The sequence below is a fragment of the Hipposideros armiger genome, unplaced genomic scaffold (assembly GCF_001890085.2).
Source record: "Hipposideros armiger isolate ML-2016 unplaced genomic scaffold, ASM189008v1 scaffold_134, whole genome shotgun sequence".
Taxonomy (NCBI): Eukaryota; Metazoa; Chordata; class Mammalia; order Chiroptera; family Hipposideridae; genus Hipposideros; species Hipposideros armiger.
The window spans coordinates 3,599,783-3,618,668 of NW_017731484.1; the positions used below are offsets into that span (position 1 = coordinate 3,599,783).

Sequence of the window (18,886 nt, forward strand, 5' to 3'; positions counted from 1 at the left end):
TTTTTTAAAGTCCTACATCTTGAAAAAAAGCAAGATCTTAAGTGATTATGTGTCTGACATATAAGACCGCTCCCTTTCTTTGCCCGGGAACCGAGCTGGCCAGGGTTAGTGTTATACTTTCTGGTAGAAGAATTGTTGGTATCTGATTTTTACTAGAAAAGACCTAGAAGGAGCTGGCAGAAGATAAAACAAGGGTTTCCCCTCTCAGTGACGCGGTGATGCCCGTGAGTCTCATCCCCTGCTTTCTTGGGCTCGGCACAAAACGCTCAGGATGGGTGTGGCCCTTCCTTCCTGCTTCCTCGTTCTCTTCTATGTCTACTGTTCTCTGCGTAGTTAGATGCCAGCCCTGGGTGGCAGCAGGCAAGAACCGGAGAGCCGCCACCTATTGGGAGTAACCAGTTGGAGACCCCTTAGCATATATTATCAGAATCAGGTAGCATTAGCTAATCTTGCAGCCAGTCATTATTGGGGTACCACTGTCCTGGGAGTTTGGGGTAGAGAGAAAGCAAGTCTGAGGTCTGACGCCTTCCTGCTTGGAGGTTCCTGTGTAGTTAGATACTTTGAAATCCTCAGATGTTTATATACTTCTTCCTGTCTCATCCGATTCACACCCCACTTTCCTCCACAATTCTCAGGAGTGCTTGGCTGTCTGTCTCCTAGAAAGCTCGTGCCACCCAACAGCAGTTGCTAGGTAGGGTGTGGTTTTCAGGCCTGCTCCTTGGAGACCAACTGAAAAATCAAAGGCTACAACCCATGTTCCCTCTACAGCAGCGGTTCTCAACCTGTGGGTCGCAACCCCGTTGGGGGTCGAACGACCCTTTCACAGGGGTCGCCGGGTACTCGTATGCGGGCGTATCTGCATGTGGGCAGACCCGCCTGGAGACGGATAGAGGAGCGGTGTCTCGGTTCCTAAGACCATCGAAAATACATGTTTTCCGATGGTCTTAGGCGACTCCCGTGAAAGGTTGAGAACCGCTGCTCTACACGATTGCCATTGCATAGAAGGGGCACATTTCATTTTATTAAAACTCTTTGAGTAATCTGACCATAATTGGGCCTGATCGGAGTGGTTATCTGATTTGCTGGGTTAAATAATGGGCCTTAATTGAGTCTGTGTTATTTGTAAAGCCAGCGCTGCCTTTGCCTTGGCTGCCACCTCCTCCCTCCTTCTGTTTCCCAATTAACCTTCGTTCCTCTTTCTTTGCAGAGTAAAGAAGTCGGTCAGCAGCTCCAGGATGATTTGATGAAGGTCCTGAATGAACTCTACTCGGTAAATCAGATGGGTTGCCTGGCTCTTTAACAAGCAGTGGGAAGCAGCATTTGGCATCTTGTCACTATAGTCACATCAGCAACAGAACTGAGCTGAGGTTAAGGACAGTGCATGGTCTCCACTGGGGGTGCTTCCACCCATCTCTTTTTTTACACTCTTATTTTCAAACCTGAATGAGCCAAAAAATAAAAATAAAATAAAACCCCACCCACTTTCTCAAAAAAAGATCCCTTCTCAGCTGCGCCAGCTAACTCTGGCTTCATCTGGGGCATAATTGCTAGAGACCAGCCAAGGCTTAGGTCGCCAGCACAACTGACCCCCATTAGCAGCAAACCAGGGACCCCGAACCTAATGGCAAGGAACACAGCCTGCCATTAATATGTGTGTGTGGGCAAGGATTTGTGGTTCAAGGTTTTGGCATCAGTTCTTGGATTGATCTACCTGTTTGAGACTAGAGCAGGTGTCTTAGAGGGAAGGACAGAGTCCTAAGTGCCGGTAATATGAGGGACCGGCCCAGTCAGAGAGAGCTTTGTATCAACCCCCTGGGGTTGTATAAAGGCCAAAGGTCAGTTTAGAGACAGGCTTCAGGCTTGGAGAAAAAAACACAATCTGTTCTGAAATGACTGGCGCTTCAAGCACGTGATGCCTGTGGCGGATGCGTGTGTCTCCATGCACTGGGAGGAGGTGGTGGTGGTGCTTCCCCCAGCCGTGTTTCGTTAATTATAATTAAAACACACGCACACCAAAGAAGTTCCTGATGCCGTATAGGGAATATTTAATTGTGCAGCTAAAGCCTTCCAGGGCCCCTTCTCCAGCTGTGCCAGGCCTTTGTGTCATTCTCGGGTTGCCCCATCCTGTTTCAGAGGTGAAATTAATTTCCTGTGTAAAGTCAGATGTTACTTGCTTATTCACTGCATTGTTTTTTTCTTTGTTTCCTTTTTTTTAATTCACAGGAAGGCAGGCAGTGGTGACATGCATCACAGGCATTTGGGATCAGAGAGTTCCATGTTCTTGATCCAAAAGTCTAGGTGTGGCCATTTTGTCATGGCAACTGTTAAGCAAGTAAATAGGGTAGAGCAGTCATCAGACTTGTCTCCAATGACATGCAATTTGTTTGGAATTTCTACTCTGTGACTCTTCTGCTCTGAAGCCAAGTAGATAGAGAGCACCCTTCAGTTTCGCTCCCAAGTGTTCATTTCTTTCAAATGAAGTTGAAGCTTTTTAAAAATAAGAAGCATGTTGACGTGGACCATTTTCAGACTGGATGAGTTTCCCGAGCCCCCTTGTCTTTTTAATGTTTTACTTCTGTACTTTATTTTTAGAGCATCTTCTAGGCACCAGGAAGAGCTATTATTACTCCTCTCTCCTGCAAAGAATTCACGAAGATAGAAAATGATACATGTAGTCATTACATGAATCCTTTTATTTTCCTGTAGGCATTTTGGCTCTCTGCTATTTGCTGTTTCTGGGGAGGATAACCAGAAAACTCCAAACTAACTCAAATCCAGTGTCCCAATTTTGCAGTGGGACCCAAAGCCATAGAGGAAGAACAGTGTCTGGGGATCTGTTAGCGTTACTCAGAGCCCTAGATCTCCTAATAGTGCTAGGATTTAAAAAAATAAAAAGTGAAAGGGTATAATTTGTGTTTGAGTGAGGACAAAACCGTGACACTTGCTGCTCTGGTCTGAGGAGGGCTGAGCTGGCACCTCACACAGCAGTCTTCAGGCAGCCTGCCATTGGCCAGTGCTTTACTGGCCACTGTCAGGCCACAGACAATGCCCACTGGTGTGCAAACTGAGAACTGGCTGAGCGTGGTATCCCCTGCCATCAGGTGAATTGGCACACACTCATGAGCTGTCCAGGGCCAAAATCATATTTGATATTTTCCTGTAGTAGGCAATGGAAACAAAAGAAGAGAGGACGCTGGAAAGTTCCAGAAAAGGCAGTGATTCTCTGGTACAGTGATTCTCAAACAGGGTGGCTGTTTCCCCCAAGGGGACATTTGACAATGTCTGCAGACATTTCTGGTTGTCACAACTGGAGTGGGAGTCCTAAAGGTCAGAATGTGACTAAAATCCTGAAATGCACATGACAGCCCCCCCACAGCAAAGAATTATCTGGCCTAAAATGTCAATTGTACCAAGATTGAAAAACTCCGGTCTAGTAACTAGGTCTTCTGAATTAGGCAACCCAGACTCTACGGGGTCTACCACTAGCTGTATGATCTTGGGGGATGTTCCTAACCTCTGTGACCCAGGTCTCCACACTCTCCATGTACTAGTATCTCCATATCTTGCAGGGCGGAGGGAGAGGGACACTGGAGGAATCATACTTCCTGAAATATCAGACTACAGTTAAGGGTCAAATGAGTTTGCAGATTCTATAGGCCATTAGAAAGTTCAGATAATAGAATTGTGGATTGTTTCTTCTGGAGGGTGAGATAAGCATAGGACTGGTCTGAATAGAGCACCATGGCATTAGGGGAACCAGCTCCCTTGGTTTGCCCAGGACTGAAGGGCTTCCTGGAACGTGAGACTTTCAGTGTTGAACCCAGGAAAGCCCTGGTAAACCAGGCCCATTGGTCACCCTACATGGGACAGCGGTTTCATCAAGTAGGAACTTGAGACCATTATATGCTGGCTTTGGGAAGTTACTTGCTATATATGCTCTCTCTCCCCCTGTCTCCCTCTCTCCCTCTCTCCCTCTCTCCCTCTCTCCCTCTCTCCTTCTCTCCCTCTCTCCCTCCCTCTCTTCTCCCTTTATCAAGAGAGGGCTTCTTATAAGGAGCTTTCCCCTTACCCGCTCTTCAGGAAGTCATGCAAGTGTCTTTCATTTCAGTGACCCTGTAGGCATCAAAAGTTATTTCGGGGCCTGGGGTAAAGGAAACCAGGGTTATAAGGATCCCACCATATTCAGTGCTCTTACCTTGCCCCTAATGGCCATGAATACCTCTTTTTGGGAGACTGATTACCCAAGGGTTGATAATTTAAGTACTTTTGAACCTTGATGATCCAAAGGGCAGGGCCCAGGTGTTCCCAAATAAAGACGCCTTTGGGTAAGAGGCCCGGACTCCCCCCATGAGTGGCCAGCTGCCCCCCTCTCTGTACCTTCCTCTTTTCTGTCTGAAAGGACTTGGATTTCCCTGACTTGGTTCCTATGCCGGGGCCACTTCCCACAGCTGCTACTCAGAGAACAATCCCAGTGAGCGTTCTCTTCCATGTGTTTTTCCCCCGTAACGAGCAGTAGGTCATGGCTTAAGTGGTTTTTATTTTCCAACTGATGATCCAAGGAATGTCTTTGAAGTTGGATCACACTGCTTCCCAAAGAACTCTGGAATTTGCTGCCTCAGTTGTACTCAGAGGCTGTATCTGGAAAATCCGGGCAAGCCCCCCCCCCTCCCCGCCACGACCAGGAAGGATTGTATGTGGAAGCATTGAAGCCCCTTGGATTGGCTTAGTAAGAAGAGTCAGGGAAGCCCTAGAACTGAGAAAGAAAGCAGAGGTGTTGGAACATGGGGGCTGGCGGTGTCCCTGAGGTTTTATGCTTCTGTACTCCCCCTGAATATAGTTCCCTGGATTTGCTGTAGCAGCTGTCTGCTTGCAGGGCCACTTCAGACTGGTATTTAGCACCTGCTGTCTTGAAACAGTGTCAGTTAATAGCCCCCCAGCTCTGCTTATCTGTGTCTCCAGCACTAGGGATACAAAGACAAATAAGAGATGTCCCTGAACTCAAGGCGTTTAGTTTTAATAGAAGATACAGAAAAATAAAACAGCAAGTAAAATACATGTCTGCACTGAGGAGGGGCATGAAGTCAGGCTCCCTGGAGAGATTCTTGAATTGAATCTTAATTGCCAAGAGCTCTTTTATTGTTCTCTAAATGTTCCTTTTTTTGTTGTATCCTGTTCTTGTTTCATGATGCTTGTCTTCTCATTGATCTCTGCAGAGATATTACTAATAGATTGTTTTTGAGATTTTCTTTCTGTGCACTTTCTGTTTCCTCTATAAACTGCTTGTTTGGCTCTTGTCTTTCATGTTAGATATTTTCCTTAAATGTCTGATAATCTTTAGTTGCCTACTTATATTTTAAAGTGGGGCACTTTAAAAAAGCTGGTTGGAAGTTCTGTGTCAACCGTGGCCTTTACTGTAGGGTAATCTGACTTGGCTGTGTCCTTGGGAAGCCTTGATATCAGTATTTCTAGGTCTTGTATCTTGGATGATCAGATTCCTCAGGCAAGGCTCTTCTGATCTCCTGCCTATGTCTGGGAGCCAAGTTGTAAAGAGGACTGGGCCATCTCAGCACTCATTATAGAACTTTCAGTTCATGCTCCAGGTTTAAGTTCAGTATCACCATCCTCACCCGAGCCTGGTGTCCCCAGTCCACAGACCCTCCCTCAGAGTACAAAGCTCTAGTCTTCCACTATGGAGGGGGAGGGGATGGGACCCGGGCCTCGAAGGATTCTCAGACTCTCAGTGATCTCTCTTGTTTTTAGCTCCACCAATTCCTCTTTGGGCTTCTGTGCTGTAAGTCTGGTTGCTTTTTGGCTCTCCCTACTTCTGGTTTAGGGTTCAGTAGGTCAATTACTACTTGCCTCTGGCTTGTCATCTTCCACTTTCATTCTGTCTGTTTTCCTCAATTTATACCTAAAAATAATAATAATGAAACCTCTTTTTTTATGATTTTAGTGTGGCTTAGGGAAGAAGCAGAGCTAAAGACGTGAATTCAATAGTTAGTTTTTCCGAGTAAAGTTAATTCTTTGTAAAACTGAGGACTTAGATTTCTGAGTTTTTTCCCTAGTTTGTATTAACCTCCCTAGATATATTTCTCCAAGTCCTATTGCTCCAATTGTTTTGACATCACTTATTCAAGCTTAACCTTTGGATACCTCAGTTTTCCCTTGAGATGGAGGACACAAGTTACACTTCTCCTGCGTTTCCACAGACAGATTCAGTGTCGTTAACATTGATTGTAAAACTACCACTGTCTACATTACGTATTTCCCAACTGTGGAAAAGAGAAGAAAACACAAAAGAAGAAGTGGGGCTGACCTTAGGAATTTATAGTGTCTTAGACAAGGTAGTGTTTTACTTTTTCTAAAGAGAGTTCTTTAAGTTCTTTAGGGGCAAGGAGCAATATAAGTTGTTGATTTGTATTACTTCTCATGTTGTCTTGTTGGCTGTATTCCTTTTTTTCCTCTTGTGCTTACTCATAGTAACAGTTTCCTATTTATTGATTATGCATCTTCATGAAATAGAAAATCACTTTCTTAAGAATCATTCACTTTTAGGACGGTTCACTCAAGCTTTTGAATCCCTTGGTCACATTCAGGTAAAAAGAGAGAAAAAGGAGCCTCCTGTCTACCCTTCGTCAGCCAGGGTACCAGATGCCTCTTTCTTGCTTCTTAGTCAACCTGGAAACCTGGAGGACCGTTTGAATTACTTAGAAAGGTTTTTAATGCTATCCATGATAAACATCACTTCTCCTGTATAAAGAATGTACAGAGTAGATCTCATACTTAATGGGAAGTGATGTCAGGTTCAGAATAAGGTGAAGCTGTCTTAAAACATCCTATAATCAAAATGAGACATTATTTAAACTCTAATGTATTTTGCTTTTGTCAGTGTCCCAATATTCTTTATTCCTTCCTCCACCTCCAGCTGGTCCTAAGGGGTTAGTATGCCCATAAAGTCCCTTTAACCCAGGATTTGTTGACCCTGGCACCATGGACATTTGGGGCCAGATAATTCTTTGTTGTGGGAACTATCCTGGCATAAGGTGTTTAGCAGCATCCCTTGCCTCTACCTACTAGATGCCAGTAGCAAGCTCCATGTGTGACAATCAAAACTCTCTAGACATTACCAAATGTCCCCAGGGGCCAAATTAACCCCCAGTTGACACCACTGATCTAACTCAAGTCCATAAATGAAATCAGTTTCTCTTTTCAAGCTTCCCTTGTCTAAACTGAACCTTTCCTCCCAACTAATCCAGTTCTGGTCCCATGTAGAGGAGAGACACTGGTGCTCAGAGGCTAAGAGTATGGATTTTGTAGTCTGACGAACTGGGGTTTGAATCCGTATTCTGCCCTTCACTAGCTGTGTGACCTTGGGTGTGATAGTTAATCTCTTTGAGTCTCAGTTTCCTCATCTTTAGAAGTGGAAACGATAACACGTCTTTCATTGAGTGATTGTGAGGATTAAATGAGGTGATGTACATAAAGCCCTGACACACAGCATGTTTACTGAGTGGTAGATATTATTATTAATATTATACCCTAGCTCTCTTCTGTTGTGCGCGCGCGCGCACACACACACACACACACACACACACACACACACACACACACACACACACACACACACACACACACACACCCAGCTCCTACACTCTCTACTTCTTCATCTCAAAAAAATCTCATGGCATCAAAGTGGCAGCACCCTTGAACTTCAGCTTGCTCGGTTTGTTAGCAAGCATTTTTAATTCTCAGGTAGAAGCTAGAGGCTCCTTGTGTGGAAACGGAAAGCTCTGGCAGGGAAGAGCAGGCACCTTCTGCCTGGAAGTCGTATGTTTGGGAGGACCGAACGAAACAAACGCAAGCTCCAGGCTTCCCTGCCTCTTAAGGAAAGGGACTGGACTCCCAAACAGTGACTTTGATAAAAAATTGGAAAACTGTATCCCTCTCCTTTTATACTATTTCCTTCCTGCTGCAACTCCAGTTTCACTTCCTATGGATTTTATTCCTTCTCGGGCTCTTTCTCGAATTATTGTGCAGATTTGTTGTCTTCATAGAGTTGTTGTCTAGACCACAGGGTTGCTGCAAGGATGAAGTGAGAAAAGGTGTGTGTGGCACTTGGTACAAAGCCAGGAATATGCTAAGTGCTCAGGAAATGAGAGCTGTCATTGTTATTGCTGCTGCTTTTCCAGTTGCTGTGAGAGAGGGTGCTGGATCTGGAGAATGCAGACCAGACAGGCCCCCAGGATGCGAGGCCAGTGGAAAGAGCTTTTGGAGCCGTTTCCTCTTCCTCATTGTATCCGAAAGGTTCACAGAGTATAGGTTACTCTGCAGGCTGTGCTGCCCTCTTCAGGGTTCCTAGCCAGGCTTTGCTCTGGGGTCTGAGTGGTGGTGGTGTTCCCTGTCTACATGGTATTACGAGATGTCTAAGCGATAGAAATTACTTGGCCAATATAAGAGTAATGATTACAAATGTTAATAAATAAAAGTACATAATACATGATGGAAGACATGAAGTCCTTTTAATAATAAGACGTATTGGCTCAGTTCAAATCCAGCTTTCCTATCTTTGGAGTGGTCTTTAATATATAATACTATATATAATGTTAAAGGCCCCTCCAAACACTTACGAATTGTTCCCTTAAGGGTTGGAGGATATTGCTTCATGGGAGAGGGGTCCAGCGGAGTCTGTTAGTCTGTAAAGCGAAGAATGGACCCCATTGGCTTGAGCTCTGTGCTGGGGCGGGGCTGTCTTGCAGGTCATGAAGACGTATCACATGTACAACGCTGACAGCATCAGCGCTCAGAGCAAGCTTAAGGAGGCGGAGAAGCAGGAGGAGAAGCAAATCGGCAAATCGGTGAAGCAGGAGGACCGGCAGACCCCGCGCTCCCCGGACTCCTCGTCCAATGTCCGCATTGAGGAGAAGCATGTCCGGAGGAGCTCCGTGAAGAAGATCGAGAAGATGAAGGAGAAGGTGCGTCTGCTTCGGCAGTGGTAGGGGCTGGGGAGGAACATTCTGGAAGTCGGGACTGATAGGAATTTTCCAGCAGGGGCCACGAAGAGCAGAACAAGGAAGCTCTGGCTTCCTTTAGTGAGTGCCTAACGGCCAAAACGGAGCCCTTGCCATCTTCTGGAAGGAGCCCTAGGCATTGGAAGAAGTTGGGCATGTGGGCTCCCAGTTTTTCACCTGTAGCAGATAAACAAGAAACAGTAGTGACCTTTCCTAAACCTGGGAGGGGACTGTCAACCTAGGGTTTGGCTTCAGGTGTCAGATACTCAGGAGCAGATGTAGTGACACCTCCTTCAGGGTGGCCGTGCCAGGATGGGGAATGGTATTTGCAGATAGAACCAAAGTGGGCCACATATCTAAAGTAGGGAGCCTCATTAACCTTTCCCGGATTGATCTACATTATGCCCTTGAATCTCATTAAACAGAATTAGAACCCAATTTAAGGCAGACACGCATAGGGAGTAGCAGCACAATTATGGTTCTCGAATGTACTGTACTTTCATGTTTTAGAGAACAATCTCCCCTTTTAAAAAAAGAGTAAAATTGAACTTTTGTTCCCTTTCCAGCGCCAAGCCAAGTACACAGAGAATAAGCTGAAGGCCATTAAAGCCCGGAATGAGTACTTGCTGGCTTTGGAGGCCACCAATGCATCTGTCTTCAAGTACTACATCCACGACCTGTCTGACCTTATTGATGTAAGTGCTTAAAGGGGGGCTCCGGGTGCCTCCTTCCTGGTTGCAGAGGCCTGGCCAGGCGTTCCTCAGTTCTACTGCTTAGGCATCTCAAAGCATTTTGAGAACAATGATGAAGGAAGTAGCCATGATCCATCAGGGGCTTGCCATGTACCAGGGGCCAGGTGAAGCGCTTTATACTTTATTTCCTTCAGTCCTCACTAGAATCCTAGGAGGGAGCCATTATTATCTCTGTTTTTACAGATTAAAATTCAGAGAGTTCAGATGACTTAACCAGAGTCAGCGAATAAGTGACAGAGGCACAATTTGTATGTACGTCTGATTCCTAACCCGTGCTCGTAACCACTGTGCACTTCTGTCTCCCAGGAAATACTCTCTTAGATTAGCTACTTGCACGTGGAAGTGAATGGCAGAGCTCAAGAATTAGAATGACATACCTACTGTTTATATAACACTTCATGTTTCCCAGTACCTGTCTCATTGTCATATCACTCTTTTGGATCGGTATGTCCATCTTCAATTTGTAGATAAGGAATCTAGAGGGCTACCTGCCCGAAGTTACACTGCAAATTAGGGTGCTGGTCAGGAAGGTATCCAGATGCCCCTGACACGTGGCCTGGACTTTTTATGTGTCACCAAGATAATGAGAGAAATAGGATAGTAGGTGCAAATGTCTTGCATGGGGCAGGAACAAGGGATAAGTTTTTTTTACTTTGCCTATGAGTCAGCTTTGGCCTTGATTCTCCTGCTGCATTCTCTCAACCCGTACACATACTCGAGTCTTATAATCCGTCCCACCTGCAGACTCCTGTTTGGCACAGCTCCTGAGCCAGGCCTGAACAAAGGCTGCATAAGTGCGCCCTTTCTCACCTCTCTTCCTGTCATCAGAGTGAGGGGCCTGGAGCCACCTGACTTAGCCCAGCATCCCAGTCCACAGGGTTTCAGGCAGATCCTGGCTAGTCTCCTGCCTGAGGCCTGACGTTTGCCTCTGGCTGCAGCTGGGCTTCTCAAGCCTCTGGCCAGACCTCATGTACTTGCCTGCTTGCCTTGGTTTCTCCACAAACAAATGTGCCATCCTTCACGGTATCATGTGGGGCTCTGGTCTAAGGTTCACTGTTACATAGCTAGCTGCGCAATCTGGAGCTTGTCACTGAACTGTTTTGGAACTCTATTTTGTCTCTCCATTTGCCCTTCCCCCGCCCCCCTCTGGCAAACTGAAGAATTGGACTGGATCATTGGTACTTAATTCTGGCCTCACATCAGAGTTGCTTGGGGAGCTTTTCTAAAATACAGATTCCTGTCTCCCTTCCGCCAGGATTTTTGGTTCAGTAGGTTTCAGCCTCTTAATGCCCTGGGTGTCATTGTCTCACTGGGTAAGTGGAACCCTGATTCCTGTTCAGGTACCTCTTTGTTCTCTCTGCTTGTTGATGCCAATCTGAACACTGTTCTTCAATGAAGGTCAGAGCCCTAAACAGGATCCTTTCTCCTCCTTAGGGGAAGGGCTCCTCATTGGGAGAAAGGCCTATTGTCTGCATGAGGAAGAGAATCACTTATTTCTTATGCTCAGTGTCTGCCATTTATCTCACATTTGGTTAAAAAATTAAAAAACCAGACTGCAGTCCACCAAAGCCCTTCTACTGGTTTGTCCTTTTCTCTTTCTTTTGTCCCTGGGGCAGTTTTGTTAGCCACAGCCTTTGCAATCCATAGGCCCTCCATCAGATGTGGTAGGTGTTTTAAAATCAGCCTAAGAAGCAAGGTATTTTGCACCTTATTCTTTAAAAAAAAAAAAGTATATTCAGAGCCTGTCTTTACAGGGTACCAGGCAAAGTGCCATGAAAAAGAAGCCTGCCAAGCCTGCACCACCACAGCCTGGGTCTCGGTAACTGTGAGCAAGTCCAGGCCACACGGGCAGCAAAGTGCTCTTGTTTTATTTTGTTTGTCGTTTGTTTTGTTTTTGTTTTTCTTGAGATGAAGTCAGATTAATTACCTCTTTAAAGAAGGCTGATAACATTATTCTTGCTGTATAAATGTTCAGCAAATATTTATTTGGGTCGAGGCTGTGTGCTCAGCATCACTGGTACAAAAGGAATAAAACAGTTTCTGCCCTAGAGGTATTCACAGATATTCAAACAGATAATTCCTATGTAACTGGCTAACTGCAGCAGTAGAGGGAGGCACGGGGCCCTCGGTGGTGGTTTTCAAATCGTAGGTCATGATCCATTAGGGAGTTGTGAAATCACTTCCATGGGGTTGACTTTTTTTTTTTAATGAATAAACTAAGAATAGAATAGAATAGAATAGAATAGAATAGAATAGAATAGAATAGAATAGAATAGAAAATATATCACACTAATAAGGTTCTGTTTTATTTGGTGAAACTTATATTAGGTAAGTGTACCTGCTTGCGCACTCATGGGATTGTGTACGCGTGTGCGTGCGTGCATGTGTGTGCATGAGTGCATGTGCGTGAGTCAGTGCATGTGTGTGTGTGTGTATGTGAGAGACAATATAAGATTTATTTCTTACTGTGCGTTGGAGGTCAACAAAAGTTTGAGGCACCGCCCTACCAACAGAGGAAGGTCTGTTAGTCTCTTCTGTAAGCTCCATGGTGCATAATGCATACATACAGTGCTTAATACATAGCCAAGTACATCATGTGTTCATTGAAAGAAGAAAGCAATGGAAGGAGGAGGAAGATTTCCTAATCCAAGATTTTTTCCTTTTTGTACCTCTTAATACTGTTTTTTTTGTTTGTTTCTTTTTTTATTATTATTAGTTTCAGGTGTACGAAACAATGCACTAGTTATGCTTTTCACCCCTCACGAAGTGACAACCCCCCCCTTAAGACTGTTTTGAGATCTAATAGAATATAAACTGAACTGAAGTGTTACAGTTTCAAGAGTTGTGATAAATTCATACACCCTTATAACCTCCACCTCTATCAAGATATTCCCATCACCTCAAAAAGTTCCTCTTTTCTCTCCCCAGCCCAGCCATTCCCCTCGCCAAGGCAACCGCAGTTCTGAGTTCTTTCAGCATAAATTATTGGGCTGTCGGAAAAGTCATAACGTATTTTTTCTGTTTTTCATTGCAAAAATGTGTCATGACTTTTCCGACAACCCAATAGTTTTGCCTGCTGTAGAACGTCACAAGCTGTTTTATATCTAGCTTCTTTTGCCCAGCATGATGTTTTTGAGCTTCCATCTACATTATTGCATGTATCAGTAGTTGTTTTCCTTTTTCTTGCTGCCCTCTGCAATAAAAATGGCCAAAGGGATGGTTTGGCAATAAACCAACAGCACAAGAGTGAGTGGTAAGCCTGGTTACCGTGGCATTCTGATTTTGACAGTATCCAGAACTTGCTTTAAGACATGGGATGAATCTTGTGCCAATTAATGCCATCTGTGTGATACCTCCTTCCTAGCAGGTTGAAGCTCAGTGTGTGCTGAAGGCATTGAGGACGAGAGAAGTTATTTTTGCTGATGCCGTGACACAAGGACTAGCCTTTGCCTTCTTTTTATAATATAGTATAAGATTTAAACTTGGACTGTAGGAATCCACGTGAGGCATCTGACATGCAACAGGAAAACCTGACTTCAGGCCAGAAAGACATTCTGAGCTAACTTGATGGTGTCTAAGAACTGGAGGCTCGTTGGAATGTGATGTCCCACCCCCATCCTCCTGTGGTTCTCTCACCCCAGGAGCAGATGGATGAGTGAAGAACAGGGCATTGTCCTCATGCACAGCTGGGGCGTTGTGTGTGCTTACGTTCATGGGTAGAGAATCTGTGACACCATGTGTACCCAAATCAGACATGAGAGAACCCAGCTTTCTCCATAGGAAATTTTATAAAGGGCAGTTATTTTTCTCATCTGTGTGAACTTGAAGTGGGTGTTATAAAACACCACATTTCTTTGCTAGGCCTTCTCTCGAGTCTTGGGGTGAATCAGCTGTTAAAGGGTTAAAGAGCTGTCAATTCAAGTCATCACACATCTGGATGGGCTATCATTAAATTCTTATAAAAATTTTATTTCCCCTGGGACAGTTTTCATCAAACATTTATATAACCCAGAAATGGCCAAGGGAGCCCGGCGTGGCCACAGAACTCATCAGACGCCATGGAAAGCATACTTTGTCCCCATCGTGAGCAAAATGATGTGCTGCCTCCACTCACTGGGATCCTACTGGGAGTAGGGATGAAATATTCAAATCTCATTTACCTAACCTTGCCAGAAATTGATTCTTTGCTAAAGCCCCAGTTTCCAGCCATTTGCTTGCAGATATGTGGATAGCGAAGGCTCTGAAAAACCTATTCTGAATCTCCGTGGCTGCCTGGAGGCATAGAGAGAAGCCAGAGGGCACATTGTGATTCAGACCCCACTCATTGGCACAGAGAAGCGATAGAACAGTTATTTAATAGAGGCAGTAGACCAGCCCAAGAATGCTCCTGGCCTTCCATAGCCATACAGAGTGAGCAATACAAAAGGCTTCAGTGGCTACATCTACTCACTTGACTTGGATCAAGTGACTACGAGGGTTATTTCCCCAGAGCCTGGAATCTGCACTCCTGGCTTCATTCAATCTACTGATGTTTATTAAATGCCTACCATGAGCAAGGCCTAATAGTGAGAGATCAAAAACAGAGTAAGACACTGTGCCAAGCCCTCTTTGAAGCTTGGCTTCCGGGGCAGAGGGTTAGGGGGACTGTGATACAAAATGGAGAGTCACAGAATGAGGGAGTGTATTCTGTGTCACATAAGGGCTGCCGATGAGTGGTTCTGAGGCCAAGGTCAATACATAGAAGGGTTGCAGGGCTGTCCTCCTTCCTGGAGGCTGGGAATTTGATTTCGATCTTGAAGATTGGGTCCAATCCCAACAGGTGAGAGGAGTGGGGAACATTTCAGGAAGAGAAGATGCTGAGAGCTGAAGAGCAGAGGCAGTGGCTTTGGGGATACTGATGATTGGTGTTTAAGTGTCTGCAGGTTGCCAGATATATACTCGTATACAAGTGTATTGCCTGTTACTGGCCTCACAGCAATGTATGAGGCTGGTATTATTCCTGTTTGAGGCTCAGAGAGGCTAAGTAGCTTGCTCATAGTCACACACAGCTGATTTGAGGCCTATAGTTTTCCAATACTCTAACCAGAGAGTGTGTCATTGGATTAGAGCAGAAGGGTCTGAAAAATGAACTAAAGGGAGATGATGTTAGCTGGTCAGACTAAAGAGATGACAATCTGTTCTGGCTGTCGGCCTTCCTTACTCAAGTTATTTTGCTTCCCTGAGCTTCCGCTCTCTCGTCTGGAAAGTAAACATAATACCAGCCTCATTGAGGTTATTATGAGGATTAAAACCTAGAATGTACATAAAGCACTCAGCACACTGTCTGGCATATAGTTAGCACACTTAGTAAATATAAAAGCATTTAAAATTTTTCAAAACTGAGGAAGGTGGACTTCAATTTAGGAAAAAGAGAGCTGTTATAGGTTCCTCGGCAAGGGAATGTCATGATAAAAGCTGTATTTTCAGACAGTGAAACAGACAGCTCTGGTGTCAGGTGATAACGGTGTGAATCAGGGTAGAGGAGAGAAAAGGGGAGTTACCAAAAATATATACAGGTTGATGAAGGGCACTCTGCCTCCTCAATCCTCTTTTGCACCAAAAAGTGTACACACACACACACACACACACACACACACACACACACACACACACTTGCTCAGCCCTGTGGGTAGTGTCACTTCTGTTCATTAGACTTACAGGCATAGAGTTCATCATCAGAGTCAAAATAGAGCTAGTCAGGAAGGCGTAGGTTCAAGGGCAGCCTGGCTCGACCAGCAGCGTCTCCCCGAAAAGGAAGGGTCCCTGCGTGTGAAGCTTCCCAATCAGCCGCTTTTGTCGCTTCCATTTGCTCTTCCCTCACAACCGAATTTATGTCTTTCCATCCTCCGCCTCTAGTTAAGCTGTAACTGCTGTTCTTCCGCTGCAGCCAGGCACCTGCCAGAGCCTGTTGGCGCTGAACCCAGAGCCCAGCCCGCAAGACAGTGTATTACTGAGCTCCTTGTCAGATGCTGGGAGGAGGAGGCACATCACATGCTTTTTCTTCTCCAATAGTGGCTGCTGCTAGTGTGATCATGATGAAGGGAAATGGCCGGGGGAAGAGTTAATGTGATGCCTGCTTTATGGAATGAAATGGCAATCAGCAGCTGTTCTTATTCTATCCATAAGTTCTTCTCTGGCGTGTCTCCTCACGTTCTGGATCTCAAAGCTGCTTAAGTGATAGAGGGGATGATGGATGGCCAAGGAATTAGGATCTCTGGGTCCTTTGGGAGGGATGGGGAAGATTGTCGTAGAGTCACAGAATGTCATTGCTGAAGAGAATAGGGCCTTAGGGATTATATTTCATCCAAGCATTTTCAGACTTTCTCTAGCAGAAGAATTATTTCTTCAAACCAGACCTTACGTAAAACCCCAATATGTTAAATAGGAAAAAGAGCAGAACTGGTTTGGTTGAAGCAGACAGGAGGCTCCAAGTCTCACTAGTTGGGCTGCCCCTTTACCCGGTTCTCAAGGGCAGTCTCAGAAGGTTCTGGCACAGAACCATAACCTCTGGCCTACAGCTTGAAAACCGCTGACCTGACCAAATCTGTTCATCTTACAGTCGAGGAAACAGGTTCAGGAATGGGGAGGGGCTTTTCCAATGTTCCTGACTTCTTGTCCAGTACTTTTTTTATACTCTTGCCTCTTTCATACCTTTTTAAATTTTTTCCATTTTACTTTAGAAAAATCAGAATCCTTCACATGAATTTTCCCATTAAGAATTAATGGGTCCGATAAATACTATTCCTGTAGGCCTGGAGCTTCAGTGCAAAAATCCTAGTGCAGCTGAGGCCTGTTCTAGAATGTTGGGAGTTGGGGGGGGTGATGCCCGAGAGAGTCAGGCCCCCGGTCTCCTTCTCCCACCTAGAGTCCGGAGTCTGTGTAATGAACTGCTCTTGCAATGCTTCCGATTCCCAAACCCCGAATGTGGAAATGGCCTGGCGTGGTTGGTATGCAGTGACTTAACCACAGTAACCCTCAGGGAGTGGCAGTATTTTTGTTGAATTTCATTATAATGATATCCCCAGAGAAACCTGAAAATATAAGGGGATTCCCTTTAACTCTCCACTTTTTTCATGTTTACCAAATAGCACATGACTAAATAATTGTATTTTGTCCTAACGAGTCCTCTTCCTTCTAATGCCCCGACAGCCCTCTAAGTTGTATTTAACCTTTGAGCTGGGAGTCAAGAACTGAGCGATCTCACCCAGATCTTGGAAGGCAGAACACCAGCCTCCCTTCCCCTGCCCCGTTTTATCGACATCGTGAGATCTGTCCTGGGGGCCACCATCCCTTTCTGCCAAGCTTGCGGCTGTCCAGCGTTTGCTCATGTGCTCTCTCCTTCCCACAGCAGTGTTGTGACTTAGGCTACCACGCCAGCCTGAACCGGGCGCTACGCACCTTCCTGTCCGCTGAGCTGAATCTGGAGCAGTCGAAGCACGAGGGCCTGGATGCCATCGAGAATGCTGTAGAAAACCTGGATGCCACCAGTGACAAGCAGCGCCTCATGGAGATGTACAACAATGTCTTCTGCCCGCCTATGAAGTTTGAGTTCCAGCCCCACATGGGGGACATGGTGAGTCCTTCTGCCCCTCCACGCACTCCCCAAGGGGCTTGCGCTCACTTGTGCCTAGATTCACTACACGACGGCCGCGTTCCTCTGGGGAGAACGAGGCCTGGGACTTCCTGTCAGTTGGGTGAGGCACATTGCACCCATTCAGCAAACAGCTACTGAGTGCCCGCTGTCCACTAGGCTTGGCCGCAGACATTGGGGAGTAGAGCCCTCGGGGAGCTTCCAGTCTGGTGAGTTGAGAGACAGTTAGAAATATGCATAGGGAGGGGCACCCGAATGGACCAGCAGGATCAAAGGAGGTAAAAACAGGAGGTGTGTTCTAAAAACGACCAACAATTTGGTATGGTGAAAGGGAAGGAGGGGTCCAAGTGGAGAGGCTAGAAGAAGAACTGAGATGGAACCAGACAGGAAAGGCTTTTTGATGGGGGAGGGAAGGGCTCAGCAGGGTAACAATGTGATCTTCTGTTGTTTGGCAGAGTTCTGAAGGATCTTATTCTCCTGGGTTTAGAAAGTTGCAACAAGAGGTGTAGTTTTGCTTGGGTCGTGAACAGAAACAGATGAGTGTCTCCCGAAAGGAGAGGAGCTAGGCTGTCATCCAGGAGGCCCGTGCGGGTCACCCAGCAAGGGAGCTTGAGCACGGGGGCCCTGTGTTGGACTTTTCACCTTCAATAACTAAAACAAGAAGGGCCTGAATAAACTAAAGCGAGAGCTTTCCATTCCTGTGAATCTTTTGGTTCCACTTCTGGTGGTTGTGCGTACATCAGAGTGAACCTTTTATGCCGTCGGGCCAAGATGACTCTGTTTCCAGCCTTGTCTCCTTCTAGGTTGAAATCTAGCAGGAAGGGCATCTGCTTCCCTCTTAGGAGCGCCCACAAAAATCTCACTGTGTCTTCTTGGTTCTGACTGGGTGACTTGCTTATCGCTGAGTCGGTCAATGTGGCCAGGTATCTGCAGGCAGCTGGCTGGCTTATGCCTAGGTCACATGCTCCCTCCCAGAGTTGCGGAGAGCTCCATCCAAATCGTATGGCCTGAGTTGTGGATAGGAGGTTCCCCTGGAGGGCAGTCGGGCCAACGTAACCAGAAGAAGGAAGGCTGGATGCTGGGTGACCAAAAAACAACAAGGGGTTGGTCCTTCCGGTAGAATTAGCATCCAGACCCCCTTAAAGAGCCCTGCTCCAGAATGACAACTGTTGCAGTGTAACCAGAGGATTTGCTGTCATCAGTAGGCCACTGTGGAGAGTGGGACATTTCTACCTTAAATACAAAAATTTGGAGATGATTTCTTTCCTCTCCTTTTTGGGGAAAACCAAGCCATTTACAGTTTGTTTCCACTGCTGTGGCTTAGAAAATGTCAGCATCTGAACAGATGGGGAAGTGAGATGGCAGCCTGTGCAATTAGAGTACGGGGAAGGGGTGTCACCAAACCCCAGGAAGCCTCATTCCTCACCTGCCCTGGCTTCCGGTCAAACTAGCCTTCCAAGCCCCTTCTCCAGCTGCGACTGAGATTTCTTCCCAAG

At 45.9% G+C, this 18,886-nt stretch overlaps 1 protein-coding gene across 6 annotated transcripts in view; it reads left to right on the plus strand.

Moving 5' to 3' along the window:
- The window catches only part of SRGAP2 (SLIT-ROBO Rho GTPase activating protein 2), a 256,272-nt gene that overhangs the window by 178,771 nt on the left and 58,615 nt on the right, over nucleotides 1-18,886 (plus strand). For 4 of the 6 annotated variants that reach the window (XM_019649653.1, XM_019649658.1, XM_019649657.1 and 1 more), the window contains 4 exons: nucleotides 1,208-1,270; nucleotides 8,757-8,972; nucleotides 9,575-9,703; nucleotides 17,148-17,372. In XM_019649653.1, coding sequence (XP_019505198.1) covers nucleotides 1,208-1,270; nucleotides 8,757-8,972; nucleotides 9,575-9,703; nucleotides 17,148-17,372 — 633 coding nt within the window. The remainder of the gene's footprint in view (nucleotides 1-1,207; nucleotides 1,271-8,756; nucleotides 8,973-9,574; nucleotides 9,704-17,147; nucleotides 17,373-18,886) is intronic. The other 2 variants (XM_019649659.1, XM_019649654.1) reach the window with 1 other exon arrangement.